The sequence below is a fragment of the Callospermophilus lateralis genome, chromosome 14, assembly GCF_048772815.1.
Source record: "Callospermophilus lateralis isolate mCalLat2 chromosome 14, mCalLat2.hap1, whole genome shotgun sequence".
In the NCBI taxonomy this organism is placed as follows: domain Eukaryota; kingdom Metazoa; phylum Chordata; class Mammalia; order Rodentia; family Sciuridae; genus Callospermophilus; species Callospermophilus lateralis.
In genome coordinates, this window is record NC_135318.1 from 89,239,760 (window position 1) to 89,261,535 (window position 21,776).

The following is a 21,776-nucleotide window of genomic DNA, read 5'->3' on the forward strand; positions in this document are numbered from 1 at the left end:
GCAGCCTGAGCCTGTGGCAACCATCCGTAAAGACCCCATCCCCAAGGAAGGCCACAGGCTGAGGTCCAGGAAGGACATGAACTCAGGGAGGACACTATTCAATTGGTATAGCAGCCCTCTTGGGAGCCGATCCCAGAATTTGGACTTCCAGGGACCGTGGGCCGTTCCAGCTCAAAGCACAGGATTTTTAAAATTATTATTGTCATTATTGTTGTTGTTGTGATGAGGAGGAGGAGGAGGATGATGATGAGGATGATGATGGTACTAGGGATCGAACTCAGGCGCCCTTAACCACTGAGCCGCATCCCCAGCCCTTTTTTGCTATCTTCTTTAGAGACAGGGTTTCACTGGTTTGCAGAAGGCCTCACTAAATTGCGGAGGCTGGCTTTGATTTTTTTTTTTAAAGTTTTTATTATATAGGATTTTTTTTATTTGTTCTGTTTTTCTTTTGTCTGGGGTTTTTCCTGCGACTCCCTCACCCTGGAGACTCCAGCCACACAAGCCCACCGCATCCTCTTCTTGGTGCTTTGCTGGGGAGGTTTCTGCCCCTGCATCTGCCCCCCAGCGCAGTGGGCTCAATTCAGCTTGAATTTCCCTCCAGGGAAGTGGAGGCTGAGGACAGTCAGAAATGGTGTCTTTTCCACTTCCCTCAAGGTCCCTCCTAACTTCTTTTTTATAATGACAATGGGAACCCATCTTCATGATAGAAAAATTAGGAAACAGGTTAAAAATAAAAATAGACAGAAAAGTCACCTATAGCACCCCCCCCCCCAGAACCTGCTGCTACTGCCATGCCTTCCAGAAAGGTCTGATTCAGAAATATATACTTAGGTATTTCTTTTAAACTCAAAAGAAACTGCAAGAGCTCTGACTTTGTAATGTGCTCTTCACAACGTGCTGTCAGCATCTTTCCATGGCAGGAGAGACCAGCACTGGAGGTTTTCTTTGTATCTTGGGTTTCTAAAAGAGATGGCATGCCCATCTCCTGTCTTCTGAGCTGAAGCTGCTTCCCCAGTGACACCCTCCCAGGCCCCCCCATGTCCAGGGCCAGAGGAAGAGCGCAGAGACGGAAGAGGCAGACCACGGCAGGAATGGGGAGGGGCTGGACCGCACCCCGGGGGGTGGCAGGACCTCAGTGGGCACCTGGGCGCTGAAGGAATCCCACTCAGTAATTTCATGCTGCTCCCGGTTTATCCCACGAGGTGTTTTGAGGTTCCACAGTAGGACCACCCCGTGGGCAATGAATGTGGGTACTGATCCCCAAACTGAGAAGACTTTACACAAACTGGGACCAGAAGAAGGGAGCTCCGCTGGGTGCCCTGAATTCTGAGAGCAGGGGTGGGCCCCCTCACCCCCTGGCCCCGCTGGAGCTGGCGCCGCCCGGGGAGATGTGGGGGCAACCGTGGCCCTAATCACAGGGCTGGAAGTAGAAGTCCGTAATGGGGGCGTCCCAGGGGGTGTCCCAAGCAGCGTCCTCGGGGATCTGGGTAAGCCTCACAGGCTGGTCAGCCTCGGGCGCTGTGCAGAGGAACCAGCCTGGGTAGGCGGCTGACTCAAAGCTGGAGGTGAGTCCCATGTCCCTCCGGTAGAAGGTGAAGCTCTTGGACTCCTTGGCACTGCGGTAGAGCTCCATGATGTTCACAGGCTGCCAACAGAGGGGCAGGGGTGAGGAGCAGCGGTAAGGGGCAGGGGTGAGGGTAGCAGTAAGGGGCAGGGGCAAGGAGCAGCAGTGAGGGGCAGGGGCGGACAGTGGGAGGCCCAGGCTAGGCAGAGCCTTGGGGAGCAAGCAGAGCCACGACCAGCAGCAGCTTCCAGGGTCCCTAAGGTGCCCAGAGGCAGTGCCCAGCCTCAGAACTGGCCAGCTTAGTCTCCAGATGGTGAGGACGCGGGACAGGGCTCACCTCCAGTTTCAGAGTTGGTTCCTTCTCTGTCCCACATGACAGGCACTGACTCCCTCCCTGGACACCCAGGATGACTGGAGACAGACTGGCATCCAGTGACCGATTGGGGACAACACTGATCTCCTCACCTGTGGGCAAGAGTCAAGGTACGGGCCTTGGGGGGCCTTTGTTTCCCTCTCCCCGATCTTGGACTCTGGGAGCAGGGCCAGCATGAGGCCTCCTGTCCCCACGCTGGGCAGAAGGGGAATCTTTCAGCAGTTGTCACAGGGGGAAGGCCACCCTCCTGCCACTGACCCAGAGTGGACATCAAGGCACAGAAGGACCTGGTGCCACCTGACACTGCAGCCCCCACCTTTAGAGCTGTCTCCAACCCCAAGAGACCCTCCCAGCACCTCCTTTGAAGCCCAGGCCTCTGTTCTGAGCCCTGTCTTTATGAGCCTCCCAGAAGAGGACTAGGTCCCCCTGCACCCCCCACCCCATGCACACTCACACACGCAGCAGCACACATGTGCACACTACAGCAGAGGGGCCCACTGGCTCCAGTGACCCTTACGAGTGCCCAGGTGGACAGGTGGACACTGTCAGAGACGATCCACCACAGCATGTGGGTAAGCACGAGGCCACACAGTGTCCCCTGCTGCTGAGGTCTGCAGGCCTGCTGGGAAGCCTCCTCAGGTGCCTCCCGCAGAGGGACACGGGCGGGGACCACTCAGGTCCTGCTCTACACCAACCTTTAATGACCTTCCCCGCGTGCAGCCCTCCGGCCAGAAGCTGGTTGTTGTGCAGATAGAGCACCTTCAGGGCCGAGTCCTTCATTCTGAAATGTGAAGAAGGAGGAGGCCGTGAGGAGTGGGGCGCCTGCAGCTTGCTCTGGCCCAGAGTCCCCCAGTCTGAGCGTCTTGCCACCCTCTCTTCCAACAATGCTGGGTGCCACAGCCCAGCCTTCCCCCAGGCCTGCTGGGCTCCTACCCTACCAGGGGTGAGCCCAGGCCCCCACCTGAGTCTCACCCTATCCAATCTTTCCTATCCACAGTCCCCACATGGTCTCTCAGAGAGAAGTGACTGCGGCTGCCGTCCATGCTGCCGAGCCACAGGAACAAGTCACCCACCCTCTATGGGCTCATCTAGCAATGAGTCTCCTCATTGCTGAAGATGGGTTAGGTAGCACCCAGGTCTCTTCCTGACTAAAATCTGTGTCTTCAAGTATTATTGAAGACTTCAGTGGACATTTACTTCCACTTGGCCATGTATTCCTTTCTGAGTGAGGATTTTCTCTAAATTTAAAATTGATTTATTTTACTTTTCTTAGGTATTTCTTGCATATGAGTTGGTTGGTTTTCTGATATACTGTGAGGTGAAAGATGTACTCTGAAGCAGGTTTCCTCAGATATTAACTGGGGAAAAGCCTGCAGTGTAAACATTGGCTGCATGTTTGACCTAACATGATTAAACAAGCTCCATTACTTAGTAAGATCCAAAGTCACTGGCATGCTGAGTGGCACCGAGAGCTCTTACCAGGACAGGGAAGGCACCACTTGCCGCATGTACTTGATCAGAGAGCTCGAATGTACAAAGAACCCCATGGGACTGAGGCCCATAGAACACACTTTGAAACGTGCTAGCCAGCCGTCCCCCAAGTGCCCAGGCTGCTGGTCCCACAGACGCCGAAATCCACAAGGCTCAAGGCCCCAACACAGATTGGCGTAGTGTTTGCATAGAAGCTTCACACATCTTCTGCCATACCATAAATCATCTCTAGATGACTTACAATACCTACCAACATGCAAATGTATGCAAACACTGTCATACTGCAATGTTTAGAGAATAATGACAAGAAGATCATCTGCACATGTTCACCGCAGATGCGATTTATACATGCATATATATTTTTTAAATCCACAGTTGGTTGAATCTGTGGATGTGGAAACCAAGGATATGGAGGGCCAGTCAGACGAGACTCACGTTAGAGAGGGCCACTCTCACCCATCACTGTGAAGTCCGCACACAGCTGAGTTTCTGGGTCAGTACACACTTGTGGGTGGGCAGACCTCTGGAGATTGTTTTGGTTCTATTCCCCCCACCCCCAGGGCTGCAGGGAGGAGATGGCACAGTGGCTGGGGTGACATTAACTCATGGTGTGGGGAGCAGAGCGGAGCTCGGAGGGGGCTCCTGGCTCCTATCCTCCCGGTGCATAGACCAGGCTGCAGCCCTGGCCCCGTGGCTACTTGTCCCCCTGAGGTGGGCAGCCAGGTCCAGTCCCAGTCTGAAAGGCTGCAAGAACGGCAGGGGCAGTGACTGCTGGCCCTGACTCCCGGCTGCCTGTCCTCCGCTGGGAGCCCCAGCTGGGGCAGTAGGTCCTTCCCACCCTCACAAGGCTGGACAGGTCCACCCAGATCGCACTCCCCTCGGAGGCCCACGCACTCACCGGAAGCACAGCGCCCCGCTCAGGACCATCTTGAATTCCTCGATGTGCAGATTCCCCTATTTTGAAACAAACAGCAAAAAAATTTTAGGTGCAGACAAAGGCTGAGGGCTGTCAGGGGCCCGGGTAGCAAGCAGGCTCTTGAGCCTCCCAGCGGGTAACCACCTCCGCTGGGCCAGGGCTTCTGGAGCTGGGGTCAGGAGAGCCTGCCCTGCCAGCACCCAGAGGACACCTCGGTGGCTCCTTTCCCTTGGCGGGAACCTGCGGAATCTGCGGCTCCTCGAGGATGCTCCGGCTTTTTAAGTGCATACTTGTTTATTTATGCACTCCTCCCGGGTCGCTGGGAGGAGACTGAAACTGCCAGCCAGGGAGGAGCAGGGTGATGGGACACCCTGGAGCCTCCTGAAGCACCTGCTGCTCGGCCCGGCCGGGAAGGGAGTTTCTGGAGACAACCTCCCCGCAGCTCTGAGCAGGGGGGCCCTTGGGGCTCTGAGGAGCACACAGAAAAGCAGCTTCTGCCGTGCTCGTCCCTCCCTCCCCTCCCCGCCTGCCTGCCTTTGCCAGGCCCATGGAGACGCGGGCCATGGGGAATTCCTACTGGGGGAGCGTGTAGGCTACAGGTCCACTGCAGAAAAACCTGAAAATCCAGAAGAGCAAACCAGGAGAAGAACGTGAACGCTTCCGTGAATGCACCATCAAAAATCCCGTGAGGACACTCTTCTTCCCCCACGTCACTGCAGACAGCTGTCACTGCAGACAGCTGTCCCGCTACAGCGTCACGGAGGCCACTCTCAACCTGCTGCTCTCTGGGGCACCACAGCAGACTCGTTTCCCACACTAACATGAATCATGACTTCCTAGGTTTGAACAGCTGTGCAAAAATTCCTAAGGGTCTTTTATCATTCATTTATTCCAGCCCATTATTATTGGTCCTTATTTTGTTGGGTTTTGTTGGTTCATTTTTGCTATTGAGCGCTAGGTTGTGACAAACATCTGTGATTCCACAGTTGATCTTTCTTAAATATCTCATTGGCAAAAAAAAAAAAAAAAAAAAAAAGCCTGATTGTGAATCCATCAATATGGTTTTAAGACTCTCCGTGATGGCTCTGAATTAACACCCGGCAGTGCAGAACAATTTAACAACATCTTGACCACCATCAGTAACTATTTATTGTAAAAGCATGAATTTTTTAAAAACCATATTCAAACATGTGGGACAAAAATAAAATTCTTAAAGGGTTTAAAAATAAATATTGGGTTGTTTGAAAGACAGAAAATAACCCCTTATTCACGTTAGACTACCAATGTGATAAATAGCATTCAGAAAAATAAATTTAATGTAGATGCTGCTTATGCAAAATCATTAAATGCACAATAAATTGGCCAGATAGAAACAACTCAGAAATTATTGCCAATTACAAGAACAAACTCCAGAGTTAAGCTATTGATAAAGTGGTTTTCGAAAAATAGGTTCTTGTCTGCGAAGTGATTGTAGAGGTGGACACTGTTTCTCCTAAACGCCAGGGTGCCGCTCTCAACAGTGAATCAGCCCCGTGTGCCCACCAGACACCTGGCTGGCTAATAGAGATCCTTCAAGTTCTGCCCATTCAGAATGGAGCATGCACATGGCTGGCCCTGCAGAGACGCAGAGAGCTGGCTGGGTCACCGGGGGTGCCTCTACCAGCTCTGTCTATTACAAAACGTGCTGAAATGAGAATCCAGACAGGATGAATGAATGGACAATGCACCAATGAGCTCACGTGTGGTGCACGGCTGTGAGCCCAGTAGCTCAGGAGGCTGAGGCAGCAGGAGGATTGCAAGTTCAAGGCCAGCCTCAGCAACTTCGTGAGACCATATCTCAAAATAAAAAGAGCTGGGGATGTGGCATGTGGAGATTATATAGATATAGATAGATAGATAGATAGATAGATAGATAGATACACACACACACACACACACACATGTCCCTAAGCTTGAAAATAAGACAAAACGACCACAGTGAGGACTTTCACATTGTCAAACAGGCCCCGCCAACAGTTAGTTCCCTCAGAAACGGGTCCTTGGTTTGTCTCACTGATTGCTATTGATTGGCTTCCAGTGCATCCCTAGGGTCTGAAAGCCCCACCACTGATTGCGTTAAGGCTCTCATAACCCATTGATTTCACCTCTAAGCCTTCTTGCATTGTCTGACCCCTGATATTTTGGGGGTCACATCCAGACCATAATAGTGCTATTTTTTACTATAAAATGCCCTATGCTGCCTTGGGACTCTGCAGAGTTCTCACCAGGAGCAAAGATCTCACCAGATGCAGCTGCCAATCTTGAACCTCCCAGTCTTCAGAACTGTGAGCCAAAAACAAAAGAAAACAAAAACAAACAAATAAACAAAACCTCTTTTTCTCACAAATTACCCAGTGTCGGGTATTTTGTTTCATCAACAGAAATCAAACTGAGACACAGATTCTCTGAAGTTAGATGTGAACTAGGAGAAGATTGATAAACTCCAACTTATTTTTGTCTGACTAAAAAAAAAGAAATTCAAAGGCAGTAATTTTTTTTAAAAAAATGTAATTTAGCCAGCCTGTTCCAGCATTTCTTTCCCAATGAATACTAAAGACCTTTGTTCCTTGAGCCATCCTTAGATAATCAGTTTTATCATTGTGATTCCCTCACATATTAATAGTAAACCGTTGACTCCTACTCGCTGCGAATGTGTATGAGAGTCAATTTTTGAATTGGGGAAATTTAAACTTAGTCTCTTTTGACAACGTGAAAGCCCACACTGTGGTCATTTTGTCTTATTTTCAAGGACGGAGCTACTTTGCCCTGACCTCCTAGCCTCCGTGCGGGGGTTTTGAAGTGTTGTGACAGGGTACTAATCCTATAACAGGCAGCACTTCACACCTTCCCTTGAGTGTGGCCTGCCCTTGGCCACTTGCTCCTGATGAATGTGTTACCTGGTGGGTGGGAAGTGACAGTGTGTCACATCTGAGCTAGGTCACCCTGATCGTGGCTCACCCAGTGGAAGCCAGTGGCCATGGGATGGACCTCAAGCGGCCCTGAGGGACCCGTGTGGGGAGGGACGAGGCCTGGTGACAGCATCCTGGGAGTGAGCCTTCTGGGGTGCAGATCCTCCACCCACACAGGCCCAGCATGCTGCAGCCCCTGCTGACCCCCCACCCACACCTGGGAGGACCCCGCCAGGTGGGTCCTCCCACTCCCAGGCCCGTGGGAAACCATAGACATTTCCCGTTTTCAGCTGCTGGGGTTGGAGTCATGTTAAGCACTGACAGCTTCCTGCAGCACCTCCCCGCCCCCAGCTTCACGGTCAGTGGGGACCCTCCCTTCCCAGCAAACTCCGCGCTTCCTCTTGGGGACCGCGTCCCGGGGCGACTCATCACCACTTGTGTGAGGTGTCAGTGCCCCTGGCGGAGGTGGAGGGGAGGACAGTCGGTCAGTGTATTCTCCCTGGGAGTGTGTAGGCTCACACAGCTCACCATCCCAGGCGGGACGCTCTCACGGGGGAGCCCGATGTAATAATGATTAAAATGACCATATCCTCCAGCGCTCACCGTGACCCTGGAATCATGTTAGGGGCCTCCTGAATTTATTCATTAGACATTTATCTAGCTACTGATCTGCTGACCGTTATCATTTCTGTTATTCGGAAGGGGAATCGGGCATAGAAAGACTAACTACATCACCCACTAATTAGGATTAGAGTCAGACCCGAGTCCAGGAAACCTAGTTCAGAACTATTGGCCCCATGGCACTCAGGGTGACCCTTTTGCTACCTGAGTCAGTCCTGTCACTCCTCTGGTCCCCACACCTCTGTGAGTAAAAGGCAAGTCTCCAAAGGCCCATGCCACTGGACTCCCAGGGACTCTCAGCCTCCTCCTTCCCCACTAAGGGGACCAGGAGCCAGGTGGACCTCTTGCTCTTCTTGAACAAGATGACATGGTCCTCCTTGGTCCCTCGCTCTTCCTCTACAAGTCAGCGTGGCCCTTCTCAGGGACCTTCCCACGGGCTCTGCTCCCCACCCGGAAGCTGGCATTGTCCCCACCTCCTGAGGCCTTTGTTTCGACACCCCTCTCAGAGAGGCCATGTTCTCCCCTTTGTGCGACCCTCCCCTGCTCCCACACCCCCCACCATGCCTCACTTCTTTCTGTGGGGCTCACCACTTAGCAGACTGTGTGATCCACCCGACGTGCCCTGTGTGGTATCTACTGCCCGCTCTCGGTGGTGCCAGGGGCACAGGATGTCTTAGTAAATAGGTGCTCAGTTGTCCACCATCCACGTTTAAGAAGCCAAGGAGCTGATGACTATTTTTATCTCTATTGTTTTTATTATGATGATTTCATTTCCCAGAAAGTATTGATGCTTGTGAACCCTCCTTTTTTTCCTGGAACAGTTAAGACCATGGGTTGGCAAAGATTGGCCTCTGGGCCAAGACCAGTACACAGCTTGGTTTATAAATAAAGTTAGTGGGAGCACAGCCTTATGTCTATGCCACTTTTGCACGGTGATGACTATGGCAGCGACTGTGTTTACTACACAGCCTTTTATAGAAATAGTTGGCTGAGCTCTGGTCAAGACTGTGTGGGTTCGAGTATTACATCTGTTGCTTACTAGCATGTACATTCGGTCGAGTTACTTAAGCTTTTAGCTTTTGAGTTTTCATTTATTAAAAAAGGAATAAAAATTCTGCTATTGTTATGAGGACTAAATGAGTTAATATACATGAAGGTTTAGGACGGTGCTAGCACATAGTAGGTGCTTACATATCAACTTTATCATCATTACCACCATCACCATCACCATCACCACCATCATCATTTTCACCATCACCCACATTACCACTATCTTCACCATCATCTTCATCACCACCACCTTCATCACCACCTTCATCACCATCTTCATCACCATCACCATCATCACCACCATCATCCTCATCACCACCATCATCACTACCATCTTTGTCACCACCATCATCACTACCATCTGCATCACCACCATCATCACCACCATCTTCATCATCACCATCATCACCACCATCTTCATTTCCACCATCATCACCACCATCATCACCACCATCTTCATTTCCACCATCATCACCACCATCATCACCATCATCTTCATCACCACCATCATCACCATCATCATCACCACCATCTTCATTTCCACCATCATCACCACCATCATCACCATCATCTTCATCACCACCATCATCACCATCATCTTCATCACCACCATCATCACCATCATCATCACCACCATCTTCATTTCCACCATCATCACTACTACTATCATCACCACCATTTTCATCACCACCATCATCACCACCACCACCATCTTCATCACCACCATCATCACCACCACCACCATTTTCATCACCACCATCATCACCACCACCACCATTTTCATCACCACCATCACCACCATCATCACCACCATCTTCATCACCACCATCATCACTACCATCTGCATCACCACCATCATCACCACCATCTTCATCACCACCATCATCACCACCATCTTCATCACCACCATCATCACCACCATCTTCATTTCCACCATCATCACCACCATCATCACCACCATCTTCATTTCCACCATCATCACCACCATCATCACCATCATCTTCATCACCACCATCATCACCACCACCTTCATCACCACCACCACCATCTTCAACACCACCAGCATCACCACTATCTTCATGACCTGGGAAGTTTATTTCACCGCTCTGATTTGAGGATTTGACCACTCGTTTCCGATTCCCTGTGAAGAGGACAGTAACAGCCCTGCCCCTGGGGTGTTGTGAGGCCTGCATGAGGCTAAGGCTGTGCCGAGCCAGCTCAGTCACCCATGTGCTGTGTGCTCTGTGCCTTCAGCAGTCCCCACCTCCCTCCCTCTCCTGGGTACAGTGAACACCAAATGCACACTGGCGGAAGCCCACGGCAGCTCAAGACCCAGTGCTTCATCACATGTGCCTGCGCCTCATCCCCAGAGAGGGAAAATGCCAGACTCCATCGCTGCAGGGTTTGCTGTGGGGTCTTAGTGTCTAACAAGGACAATTAACTTCTGCTACACATTCACTGTGTCAAAATAAATGTCGCTTTCATCCCCTCTTGTTGTGACATCAGTCCCACGAGGTCAGTACAACTTATATTCCTATTTAAACTGACTGAGGCCAAGGAGGCTTGGAGAGGGTGAGCAATTCCTGCGAGACCACAGAACCAGCAGGAGGTAGCTGGTACTCTGGGCAGTTCAGTCCAGGCCAGGAAACCCCAGTCCCCCTGTGAAACACAAAGGGCATCTTGCTTACAGATGCAAGGAACAGAGGGTGGAGCTAGAGCAGGGACCTCCCTGCAGGACGCTCTTTCCATGAAGGACCAAGGGGCCACTGGAAAAGAGCTGGCCCAGGGTGGCCCAGAGCAGCCCATACTGAGATGGGGACTCCTCACTCACTGGGGTGACCTTGATAGCACAGAGCACCCAGGAGGGCCTCGCTGGGCACCAGAGATGGTGGCCATGTGCAGAACACCTCTGGGAGCCAGCCTCAGAAGTGGGCCTCCAGCTACAGCCTGACTCTGCAGCCACATCACAGGGTGACGCTGGGGTCCACAGAGGGGGCAGGGCCACCTTGGCTACTAAGACATTTGAGGACCACAAAATGCCGCGAGGTCAGAGAGGCTGGGCCAGGTCAAGGCACTGTGGCCGGTGCTGGGCAGGGGCCCCGCTTTGCTGCCCTTGTTTGTCTCCACCTTGTTGTGTTGTCCTGTGGCACCTTTCAGCACCCGGGTGGAGGCAGGGGAGTAGAAATGGCCAGTTCTGCAGGGAGAGTGGGTGGCAACCAGGAGGCAGGTGGGGCCCCATGAACGTCACACCCACGGGCAGTTTCTCCTGACTGAGTCACCAGGGGCAGGTCCAGAGCCATCGGCCACCTCCTTACCTGAGAGCCAGGTGAGGACCTCCAGAGCTGGCCCAGATGCCTGCCTCATCTGAACCTCGAGGCTCCTGAGCCTGACCCCCTCCCCTGGGGTGTGTGGGTGGCCACTGACGGAGGGACGAACATGACATTGGAAATAAGTCCAAGTGGGAGAGAGCCAAGGGTCAGGAGGGTGAGGGCTGGCTCTGCTGGCCGCTGGGGCACCATCAAGGCACCCGCAGGGACCACACGGGAAGGCAGTCCCCGTCGCCTGGACCAAAGGACACACAGGCTTCCCACGTCTCCACCTCCCTCCACAGGTATCTGGCCAGCTCGTCCAGCGAGCTGACGCAGTCGCAGACAAGCCTGGGCACCACAGCTGCTCCCAGAGGACCCAGGGGGCTCCGCTTCCCTAGGCTCCATCTGGGGGGCATGGCACCAAGGGGGATCACCCTCTTTCAAGAGTGCCTCAAAAACGGGATTGTTTTTGTAAACGAGGCTCGTCTCTTTATTATATAGGTCTCTGTACATTTGTCTTTTTTGATAGATTTTTAGTTATCATTTTTAATTACAGGGAAATATATGTAAGATGAAAGTTACCATTTTAACCACATTTACGTGAACTGCTCAGGGGCGTCATTCGGACCATTGAGCAATCCGCACCAGCCCTCGCAGGAACTCTTTCCACCTTGCAAAACTGAAACTCTGTGCTTAGTAAACAATGACTTCCACTGCCCCTGCCAGGCCCTGGCCACCACCCTCCTTCCCATCTCCATGACTTTGACTCTCCTGGGTATCAAGTGGAACCTCACAGCACGCGTCCTGATTTGTGGCTGGCTTATTTCACTTAATGTTCTTGGGTTGTGGCTTATATCCGGACTCCAATTCCTTTCCAAGGGTGAGTAATATTCCAATGTATATATATGCTCCCTTTTCTTCATCCTTTCAGCAGTCAATGAACACTCTGGGGTTGCTTCCACCCTCTCATTATGGAGAATAATGCAGCTATAGCCTGTGGGTACGCAAGCAACTTTTCAGGTCTCTGTGTTTAATTCTTTCTAGTGTACGCCCACAGGTGGATGTGCTGAGTCATGTGGGACTCCTCTTGCTGTTGCTACTGGGGTGTTGTCATTGAGCCCCAGGTGCTCACAGCATTGTCCAGCTCTTCTGTCCTGTACCTTTTGGAGACCTAAGTCTGCCTACTTCTCTATCAGTTATGGAGAAAAGAGTATTGAACACACCAGCAAAAATTGGAGATGTGTCTACTCCTCCTGATGGTGCCACCTATTTGGGGCATCAGGTACTTGGAAGCTCTGTTGTCAGGAGCACATGCATAGAAGATCCTTTATGTATTTTTGGCCCCTTTATCATTAGGAATGTTCCTCTTCATTCCTGCTAGTCTTCCTGGTCTTTAAATCTGCTTTGGCTGTCATCCATGCAACTCCATCTATCTTCTGTTTAGGGTTTACATGGGACATCTTTTTCCACCTCCTTATCTTTAAACTATCATTGCCTTTATAACTACATAATTAGATATTGTATAATTAGATCTTGTGTTTTTTAATCCAATCTGGAAAGCACAGTCTTTTACTTTTGCATCATTTACATGTAAGTGTTGATATGGTTAGATTATTATCTATCATTCATTCTACTGCTTTCTATTTATTCCATGTGTTCTGTATTTCTTTTATCCTCTTCTTCCTTCTCCCGAGTTAAAATATTTTGATTCCACTTTACCTATTATATTGTCTTATTATTTATACCTTTAAATAATTTTTTGCTTACCTAGGGCTTGCGTGTCTTTAATGAATAAGACTAACTTCCAATAACACAACACCACCTCATGGTAAAATAAGGGTGCACAACAGTATGTTTCCAATTCCTCCTTCCCACTCTTTATGATATGGTTGTGACTATCCCTAAAGCTAAGGATGAAAACTTTTCAAAGAATTAGAGAGAACAATACCTGTTCCCACCACTGGCCTGGAAAGACTCATAATTCGCAAGGCCTTGGGTTCAATATGCAGAAGGACCTGCTTAAGCAGTGGAAAGTAGCTAGGTCCAGATCAAATGCTTCTCTGGCTCTACCTCTCCGATCTCAGTATCATGCTCCAAAGGGTCAAAACCTTTCCAAGTGCCTCAGTTGCACCAAAGTATAAAGATGGAGTTCATTCATAGTGATATATAAACACTCAGCACCCTTGGGGAAATGGCTAAATTGGGGCTGGGGCAGGAAGCACATCAGAGTGGCCTGTGACACTTGTCATGACAGAAAGTAAAGAAATACCTTAAAAAAGTAAAAAGGAAAGAAATCTGCACTGACGAGGTAGGTCGAAGGCAGGCAGGAACTAGATGAAAAACTTCAAGGCCCAAATCAGAGCAATCTGGGAGAACTCGTGGGGTCCTGTGAGGCAAAGCAGGGGAGGCAGAGGGGCCGAGTGTGGGAGGCGGGCGTGGGACCTCGTGGGTGCCCAGAGCCACGCCAGAGCTCCAGTTACTACACTGGGTACAAAGTGGAGCCACCAGGGGCTCTGAGTAGGGAGGGTGTGACTGTGTTCCTGTCTGGGATCCCGGTCACTGCTTGGTGGACACTTAATTCCAGGGAGGTAAGAAAGACGCAGGGATACCATTTGGGGTTATTGCAACTTTCCAAGGAAGAGAGGTAATGGGGGAGTTTGGAGAGTAGACGCTTGACTACTCATTGGGAACTGTGTGACAGCAAATTTTGGTACACAGGGTGACACTGGTGTTGAGAATCAGGTCCCAGAGTCGTTCCCTGGTGTTAAAGACTGAACACCCAAGAAACACCGAGGCAAGAGCAAGAGGTTTTATTTAAAGGTAGAACAGAGAGAAAGACACAGACTTCTCCGCAGGGGGCGGGGGGGGGGGGTCCGAAGCTGGTGCCAGAGGGAGTGGAGTGTCCTGACCTTTTTATAGATTATTTCAGATTCCCTTTGTTCTCATGCGCCCTCCTCCCATCCTGCCTGGGTGACCCAAAGGTGGAGTAATCCAAGGGCTGAACAAGCCACCCAGGGGTCTAGGCAGGAAGGGAACCACCCAGGGACTACTCATGACAGCTCCTGGCAGGGAGGAACAATTCCCCCGGAGGCAGGTAACCTTGGCAACAGGCGGAGGAGGGAAGCGCTCTGAAGGTATCAGCATTTTAATTTCCTCTAGAGTCAGCCCGCCTCGCATCTTCCTGACCCAGTCATTCTTTACATACACTAACTGTCCTTCTGTCTCCCTGGCCTCACAAGGAATAGGATTTTTTCATATTTCGGGCTGAGCAGCCATGTTATGTTTCAGGGGTGATGAGTTCCTTTCATTGCCCCCGCTGAGGCTGCATCTGATGGTTGATTCAAGACCACTCCTGCCGTGTCAGAGCTGGGGCCTTCCAGGAAACTGAGGCAATGCAAAGACCACTCGCCCTTCAACCACGACATGTCACTCCGAGTGACAGGCATGAGCTCATGGAAGGGATAAGAAGGGGGAAGGAGGGTATCTCAAGGGGGAGAGTGGGTCCTCTCAGAGAGGAGAGGGACAACCTCCTTCTCCTGCTCTTCAGTGTTATTAGCAATCCCAGAGAATTTTCCAGAAAGTCCTGCCCAGGTCCACCTCCTGACACTTGACTGACGATGGGGTGGCATCAGACTTCTCAAGTCCCCACTGCAGTAATTCTCAGTCCCCTGTGCCCATGCTGACCAGTTCTAATTGAATTTTCCATCATTTTTACAGATATCAGGATTAGGAGGAGCTGCCCTTATTTTCCAGCATCTGGTCCATGAAAAAGGTCTTAAAGAATCTTTCCCTTCGTGGGCTCCTCTTGTCCACGTGATTTCCTGCCTGCATTTCCTTACTGATAGCGGGTAGTTTGCTGAGGAATGTGGCATACCCTCCCCGCTTAGGCCAGGAAGGGCTACAGGTAAAACGCTTTTTGGCAGTTTAGAGAGCATGTGGGGGTCATCACAGTGGGGTCGTTTTATAGAATTTTTCTCTTACCCTTGAATTCCCACCATCCTCATCTGTCTGTCCCCTAACACTACCACGTGAGCCTCCTCCCCTGGCACACAGCAGGGCCTCAGTATCCAAAGCTTAACCCAGGACCACCTTTTTCTCAGCGAGCACAGTAAGCAGAGGACCAAGACCCTGAGGAAGCACGTCACGTAGTGCCTGAGGACCCAGAGACTGGCTTCCACCTTGCTTAGGTGTCTCTGGACGTGCGACTTAGGTGAATGTTTTCATCTCTCCGGGCCTCTGTTTTCTTCTACAAGAAATAAAGATTAACGGCCCCTAAGGGTTATTAAGAGGATTAAAAGATTAACCAGGTAAAGCTCTTAACACTCAGTAACAGCATAAGCTTTTGATATTTCTACAAGTGTGGCATATTTGGTGTGTAAATCCCCTGAGCGGAAGCTGTGATTTGCCAGGTTGGATGTGGCCTCACGCCACTAGTGCGTCAAGGGGGCCACACCCCTGCCTCCGAGGCTGTCTAGAAAGTTGCTCTCCTCCCTCAGTCCAGCATCCAGCCCCCGCCTGTCTCCTCGCTCTTGTTTCCTGGTGTCTCTTCTGCTCATATTTCTCAAGGAGCCCAGACCTGACACACCCGTGTTGCTTCCCTGCCACTCATCCAAAGCCTCTCAGGACCTCTGTGCCAGCCAGCTCCCTTACCAAAGTGGGACACCCGGGACCAGAAGGTAAGACTCCCTCCTTGCTCAGCAGGAAGCCTGGAGGTCCTGACCCGGCTTCCTCTGCCCTTAAACACAGCTGGAGCCGTGACTTTGAATCCAGGATCAAGAATACCTCTGGGCAAAAGCAACTTCTGCTGCTCAGAAGCCAGGTGTGGGGAACCTTCTCTCATAGCTTTGGCTATCTGGAGATGCCCATGGGCTCCCTGGCCCAGGCCCAGGATGCTGGAGGACCTGGTGCCATGTTTAAGAGCGTGGTTGCTGATTTGCTTGTTCACTGTTTAGGGGTAACTGTGGAGTCAGGCCCTGAGGATCTCGAGGCAGGGAACGTTGAGAAAAACTGGTTCTCATTTTGAAGAGTCTGTGATCCTCAGGGAACTGTCCTGGGGCCCTCACCAGAAGCAGATGTCCCTTGAGAGTCAAAATGCCTAATGTGGCCGGGGATGGCCACAGGCAGGATCCTTGGAGATTCCTCTTTGAAAAAGAGCAGAGGAAGGTGGGAGCCAAGAGGCTTGCTGGCTGCCAGTCACTCAGGAGGGTTCATCTTAAACATGGCAGAGGAGGCTGCTCAGCAGCTGTGGGAGGCCTGGGCTGAAGACAAGACATGCTCTCTTCCCTCCTCTTGACCGAGGGCCTCGCTGCACAGAAGATGTCCAGGTGATGTTCTGGACCCTCCCATGTGTGATGACAGAGAGTCCCCAGGCATTGCAGCCTGGGCAATCAGGGTTGCCCCAGCCACCAAGGGAATGGAGCTTCCATTCAGGGTCTGCTGGCCTCAAAATATGCTCTTCCCTTCCTTCCTTCCTTCCTTTCAAATATGTATGTGAGACAGGGACTCGGGGAAGCTCTCTCTAAAGAACTTTGACCACGTTCCAGGTGCTGAAGAAGAAGCGGGCGACATGTCTTCCTCCTCTCCTCCTCGCCTCGAGCAGCCGCAGACAGGCAGCTTTCCACCACCTCACACGCCCGTCCCCAACACCAGCAGCTCTGAAGACCCCATGTTCACCCCGGAGCGTAAGTGGAGAGCCAGAAACCACCCAGCCCCACCAGAGATAGGGTGCAAGGACCCTGAGTCATTGGCTCAGCTGTAAATGTATCTGCTGGGCTAAAATCTCAGAAATCTGCAGTAGAAAATCTCTTTTCTTACTGTCTCTGTTCCGAATTGCTTGTTTATTTTAACTAAGAGGGTAAAGGGAAAAGAAACCAATGTAATGATGACCAATTAAGTAGTTTTTGTTTCTATAACTACCCAGAGACTTTATCCATCAGGAAAAAATAACCCCAGAAAAAAAAGGGGGGGGAAAATCTTTAAAATCTCTTGGCCCCATGAATGTGCTGAGATCCTTTCTGATGCTTTGATCCACAAACTGGTCCCACCTCATTTCCCTTTTCTTTCTCCCTCTTCTCAGAACAGTCAGCCTGTCTCGAGAACCCAGAAGCCAGGATTATTAGGGTGCAGCAGGGGTCCCAACGTTAGCAATAACAGTGCCTGTGTTCTGTGATTCTGTCTTCCGGCAGTTCAGGATATGCCCATATTCTACACCATTCGTGATTCCCAACAGATGGTGTGGGTCCTGAGTGGAGATGTTTTAATAGCAGCTCCTTCAAGCAACAATGTGCAGCCTGGTAAGTGATATCAGAATCCACAGTTGCTCTGGCCTGGGCCAGGAACACCAGTTCCATGAAGTAGGCTCTGGTCCTCACCAACTTCTGGGCACCAGCCCAACATCCAGAGGAAGGGCAGGAAAGAGCAAGATGGTCACCTTCTGTAAAAGGAAACCCAGACCTAGAAGCAGGGGTGTAGGGATTGGCAGCTTTCTTACCTGAAGAATTCACCTTCAGGTTACTGGGGGACTGTCCTTTCAGGTATGGCTGACCTTGGAGTTTCTCTCCTCTAAATTCCAGCCTTCACTCCCTCCGTCAAGCTTCCCCATCTTTCCAATACACACTTCTCTAATTTGGCATCATCTCCTCTAATAATGGGGGCATGTTCCCTCCTTCCACCCAAAGCCAGCCCCTCTCGGCTTCTTTCCCTTTCTGCAGGACTTCTGCGTTGGATGGAGTCCCTCTCTCAGCGGGTACCCCACCTGTGTCCCCTGCGTCATCTCTACTGCTGACAGACACACTCCTGTCTTAACACCTGCTCTTGATCCTCGCTGTCTCTTCCTGTTGCTGTTCCTTTGCCCTGTGTCCATCAGAGGTCGATTTCCCTGGAGAGTTGCCCACACAGCTTGCCTGTACCTCACTTCCTTTTCACATTTGCATCAAAACAATCTGACTTCTACACTGCTCTCTTCTCTCCCCTAAGGTCCCTCTTTCCAAGTGCATCTTCAAATGCCAAATCCCAAGGGCACCCTTCTCAGCTGTCCTGCTGTAGAGCAGTGCTGGTTACTCTCACACTCCACCTTCTTCTTCCGCAAGAACGCTCCTGGTCCTGAGGTCCACTGGCTCCTCTTCTGGGTTCATCTTTATGACTCAACTTTCTCCCCAAAACCTCCAAATCATGGGGTTCTTCAGGGCCCCATCTGCAACCCTGCAGGCCCTGTGAAGGGGTGGGGAGCAGGTCCTGTGGTTGGGTACATGGCTTCTCCTCTCATCACCTGACATTTGTGCTCCTGGCACACGCCTCTCTGAACCATCTTCTCTGGCATCTCTAACTTCACATGCCCTGGGGTGGAACTGCCCAGACCTGTCTTCTCTAAACGGATGCTGGCCCCCACTAGGGGCACTGCCCTCTGCTCTACTGGCTTGGGCCAGGAACACAGGAGGCATCTGGATGCCTGACCCCCCTCACACCTCCTCCATCCACCAGCGAGACCACTGAGTCTGTATTTCTAAGTCAGTATCTTCTCCGGCCAGGACTGGCACCCCCGCCCCCGCCCTCCTTCCCACTTCATTCATGGAACCTCCAATCCAAACTCTTCTCCGAAGAGCCTCAGGAGGGACCTTCTTATGTGTGAAACTGAGCAGAAAGAACTTTCCTTTCCCTGTGAGCCCTTCTTTCAAGCCCCAATTTCTCTCTCTTCATTTAGTGGCCTTCCCTGAACTTTAAGGAGCATTCTTAGAAATCCCACACAACATTTCCACTTCTGGCTCATGGGCCACAACCTAAGTGTGTGGCCACATTTATCTGCCAGAGGGGTAGGAAGTTTTATTTTTTGTTTGGGGAAGCTCTGTGCCCTGGTGAACAATTAGGGTTCTGATATTCAGGAATAAAAAGGAAATGAGTTTCAGAAAAGCAACAAAGGGACCTGCCATGGCTAATGGGAGGAGCCATCTGGGGAAGACCCTGACAGTGCCCCGTTAGCCTCCTGAGTGTGAGGCCAGAGGCCCAGACTCCCCTCTGCTCGAAGCCTGACCCTTCTCCATTCTTCCTGTGTTTCCAGTCACTCTCACCTTGATAGCCTGCAGGGACACAGAATTACACGATGAAGAGAAAGGCAACCTGGTTTTCCTGGGAATCAAGGGCAAAGACCTCAGTTTCTGCTGTGCGGAAGTTGAGGGCCAGCCCACGCTGCAGCTGAAGGTGAGTCGCGCAGTCGATGAGGGAAGCATAGCAAGTGGGCTTTTATCTTAACGGGTCACCGTGAAACAATATTCCTGCAATCCTGGGTTGTCCCACGCAAGGTCCCCACGTCCTTCAGTGGTGCCATTGGAGGGGGGGTACCACACTCGGGTCCATGCACAGCATGGCTCCTCAGAAAGCCAGAGGATGCACATAGGGATGTTCCTGAAAAGACAGGGGATGTGGCTTCTCCATTCTCCGTCCTGATTTCCTACCCCCTGGAAGCCCCCAAGGGAATGGGAGGCTCCCACTTCAACAGACTATCACATTGACAAGTGGAGGGAGAGGGTTCATCTGGATTTCTGAGTGTTTGTTTATATCCATGTACCCAAAGGAAAATCAGTAGGTACAAAGCTGAGCCTCTGCTCATAATGGGAAGTGTAATGTCTGAATCCACGGGGAGGTTGGGACTCCAAGGAGCGTGCCTGGGCCACAGATGAAGGCACCCCGGGAGCTTCAGGGAAGAGAGCGTGCCAATCCCTGTTACAGAGAAGACAGCACCTGTGTCGCAGAGCCAGGCTCCTGGACCCTGCTAGGTCCATGCCCTGACAGCCTGGTGTCCTACCCGTCACCCCAGTGCTGGGAACTGACCCTGGGAAGCTCTATCACTGAGCCACATCCCCAGCCCTTTTTTCAATTTTTTATTTTGAGACAGGGCCTCACTAAGTTGCTGAGGCTGGGCTCAAACCTGCATTCCCCCTTTCTCGGCCTCCCAAGTTACTAGGATGATAGGCCACCACGCCCTGTGTCCCTAGCCTCCGACCCTCCCTGCTGTACACAGAGGGCTGAGTTAGCTTAGCTCCCCGCTTCAGTCCTCCTCACTAATGAGCCTCTTTCTCACCCCCAGGAGGTCAGTATCATGGAACTGTACAGGGAGAACAAAGCTCGGACGCCATTTCTCTTCTTCCACAGCCTGGAGGGCTCCACTTCTGCCTTTCAGTCGGCCTCCCACCCCGGCTGGTTCATAGCCACGTCTTCCACAGCCAAGCAGCCCGTGACGCTCACCCAGGAGAGGGGCCTCGCGAACACAAACTTTTATTTAGGTCGTGAGAATTAAACCCAGCTTAGTCAGATTTGAGGATAGATGATCAAGCTGTCAGAGAATCTTCTGCTTGAAAATACAGTGCCATCTGACCAGGTCACCGTCCCCTACGAGGTCATCCGCAGTTCAGCCCATCCGTGGCCCACCTCATTCTGTCCCCCCTCAAACCTCTGCCCCTCTGGGCATCCACTTCTTCCCCATGTCCCTCACCTGAGCACTGTCCCCATAGGAAACCTCAGAGTCGCTTTTTATTCTTTCTTGGTCTCGTCCCCCTGTCCACTCAGCTGCCACATCCAGCTAAGTCAACCCCACATACTTCTCACGTGACACCCTCCACCCTCTTCCTTCTGCCAATCATGGCCCGTCAATAAATGCCACAAGTAAATCCCATCAATAAAAGAATGCCAAGAATTGATTTGGGGCATGTTTATTTAATACATCATACATAAACATTCTGTTGATGCTATAAGTGTTGTCATAATATTAACATTACATCATATAAACATTTAATATAAACATACTATTCATATAACATGTTTACATTATAAACATTATTTTATAATATAAACATCATAATGTTTATAATCTCAAAAGATAAATTGAAAAGATGAGATGAATACATATCTTGATAAGCATGATGGATCCATAATCTAATTGGTTAATAATTCAATACACAGTGTATAGTTTGGCAATGATTAATTATTAACCATGATGAAATTAAATTAATCCACATTTCAGAGAATTATTCATATCAGTTAGAATTTCTTCCAGGCAACTTCTCAGAGCTAATCGCACTTTTTTTTTTTTTCTTTCTAAAGCAGTTAGAAATAGAAGAACATATTAATATTTCCTTATTATCTCCTGGAATTGCAGTAGTCTTTTCAATTCACAGCTTCTCTTGAGGGATAGTTTCAAGACCGTTGTTCATTTTGTGAGGCTCCTGCAGGGACAGCCTGCACATTCTCTACCGGAGCACATTTAGGGTGCCGTGTTCCAGAACATGCAGCACACAGACATCCTTCAGCGTGACAAACCCTCCTCCCTCAGAAGGCCAGGCCCTCTCTGCCCAGGACGTGCAGAGGTATCGGGTCTTGCGACCTATGCCCAATGCTGAATTCAGTGCCCCAGCCAGGCAAGCTGGGTCCCCTACCCTGTCTTCCGGCATCACCTCCTGTTGCTTCCCTGCCGGGGGCTGTTCCGGAGACTTCTGAGCCCCCTTCACGTCCTGTT

At 50.9% G+C, this 21,776-nt stretch overlaps 2 protein-coding genes across 2 annotated transcripts; one reads left to right on the top strand and one right to left on the bottom strand.

Annotated features, from left to right (window-relative positions):
- Positions 1-1,408: 1,408 nt before the first annotated feature.
- Il36rn (interleukin 36 receptor antagonist) lies at positions 1,409-4,355 on the bottom strand. The gene is made up of 4 exons (XM_076833790.2): positions 4,327-4,355; positions 2,633-2,718; positions 1,902-2,029; positions 1,409-1,645 (listed from the first exon to the last, which is right to left on the bottom strand). Exons 1-4 carry the CDS (start codon positions 4,353-4,355, stop codon positions 1,409-1,411), a joined length of 480 nt encoding a protein of 159 aa, XP_076689905.1.
- A 12,483-nt stretch (positions 4,356-16,838) lies between these two features.
- Positions 16,839-20,561, top strand: Il36b (interleukin 36 beta). The gene is made up of 4 exons (XM_076832777.2): positions 16,839-16,953; positions 17,458-17,565; positions 19,326-19,465; positions 20,352-20,561. Exons 1-4 carry the CDS (start codon positions 16,839-16,841, stop codon positions 20,559-20,561), a joined length of 573 nt encoding a protein of 190 aa, XP_076688892.1.
- The last annotated feature ends 1,215 nt before the right edge of the window (positions 20,562-21,776 follow it).

Coding starts and splice junctions, on each gene's coding strand:
- Il36rn (XM_076833790.2), bottom strand. CDS start 4,355: ATGGTCCTGAGCGGGGCGCTGTGCTTCCG. Junction 2,719..4,326: donor AGCGGGGCGCTGTGCTTCCG/GTGAGTGCGTGG, acceptor TTCACATTTCAG/AATGAAGGACTCGGCCCTGA. Junction 1,646..1,901: donor AACCAACTCTGAAACTGGAG/GTGAGCCCTGTC, acceptor CTCTGTTGGCAG/CCTGTGAACATCATGGAGCT.
- Il36b (XM_076832777.2), top strand. CDS start 16,839: ATGTCTTCCTCCTCTCCTCCTCGCCTCGAGCAGCCGCAGACAGGCAGC. Junction 16,954..17,457: donor CCCCATGTTCACCCCGGAGC/GTAAGTGGAGAG, acceptor GTCTTCCGGCAG/TTCAGGATATGCCCATATTC. Junction 19,466..20,351: donor AGCCCACGCTGCAGCTGAAG/GTGAGTCGCGCA, acceptor TCTCACCCCCAG/GAGGTCAGTATCATGGAACT.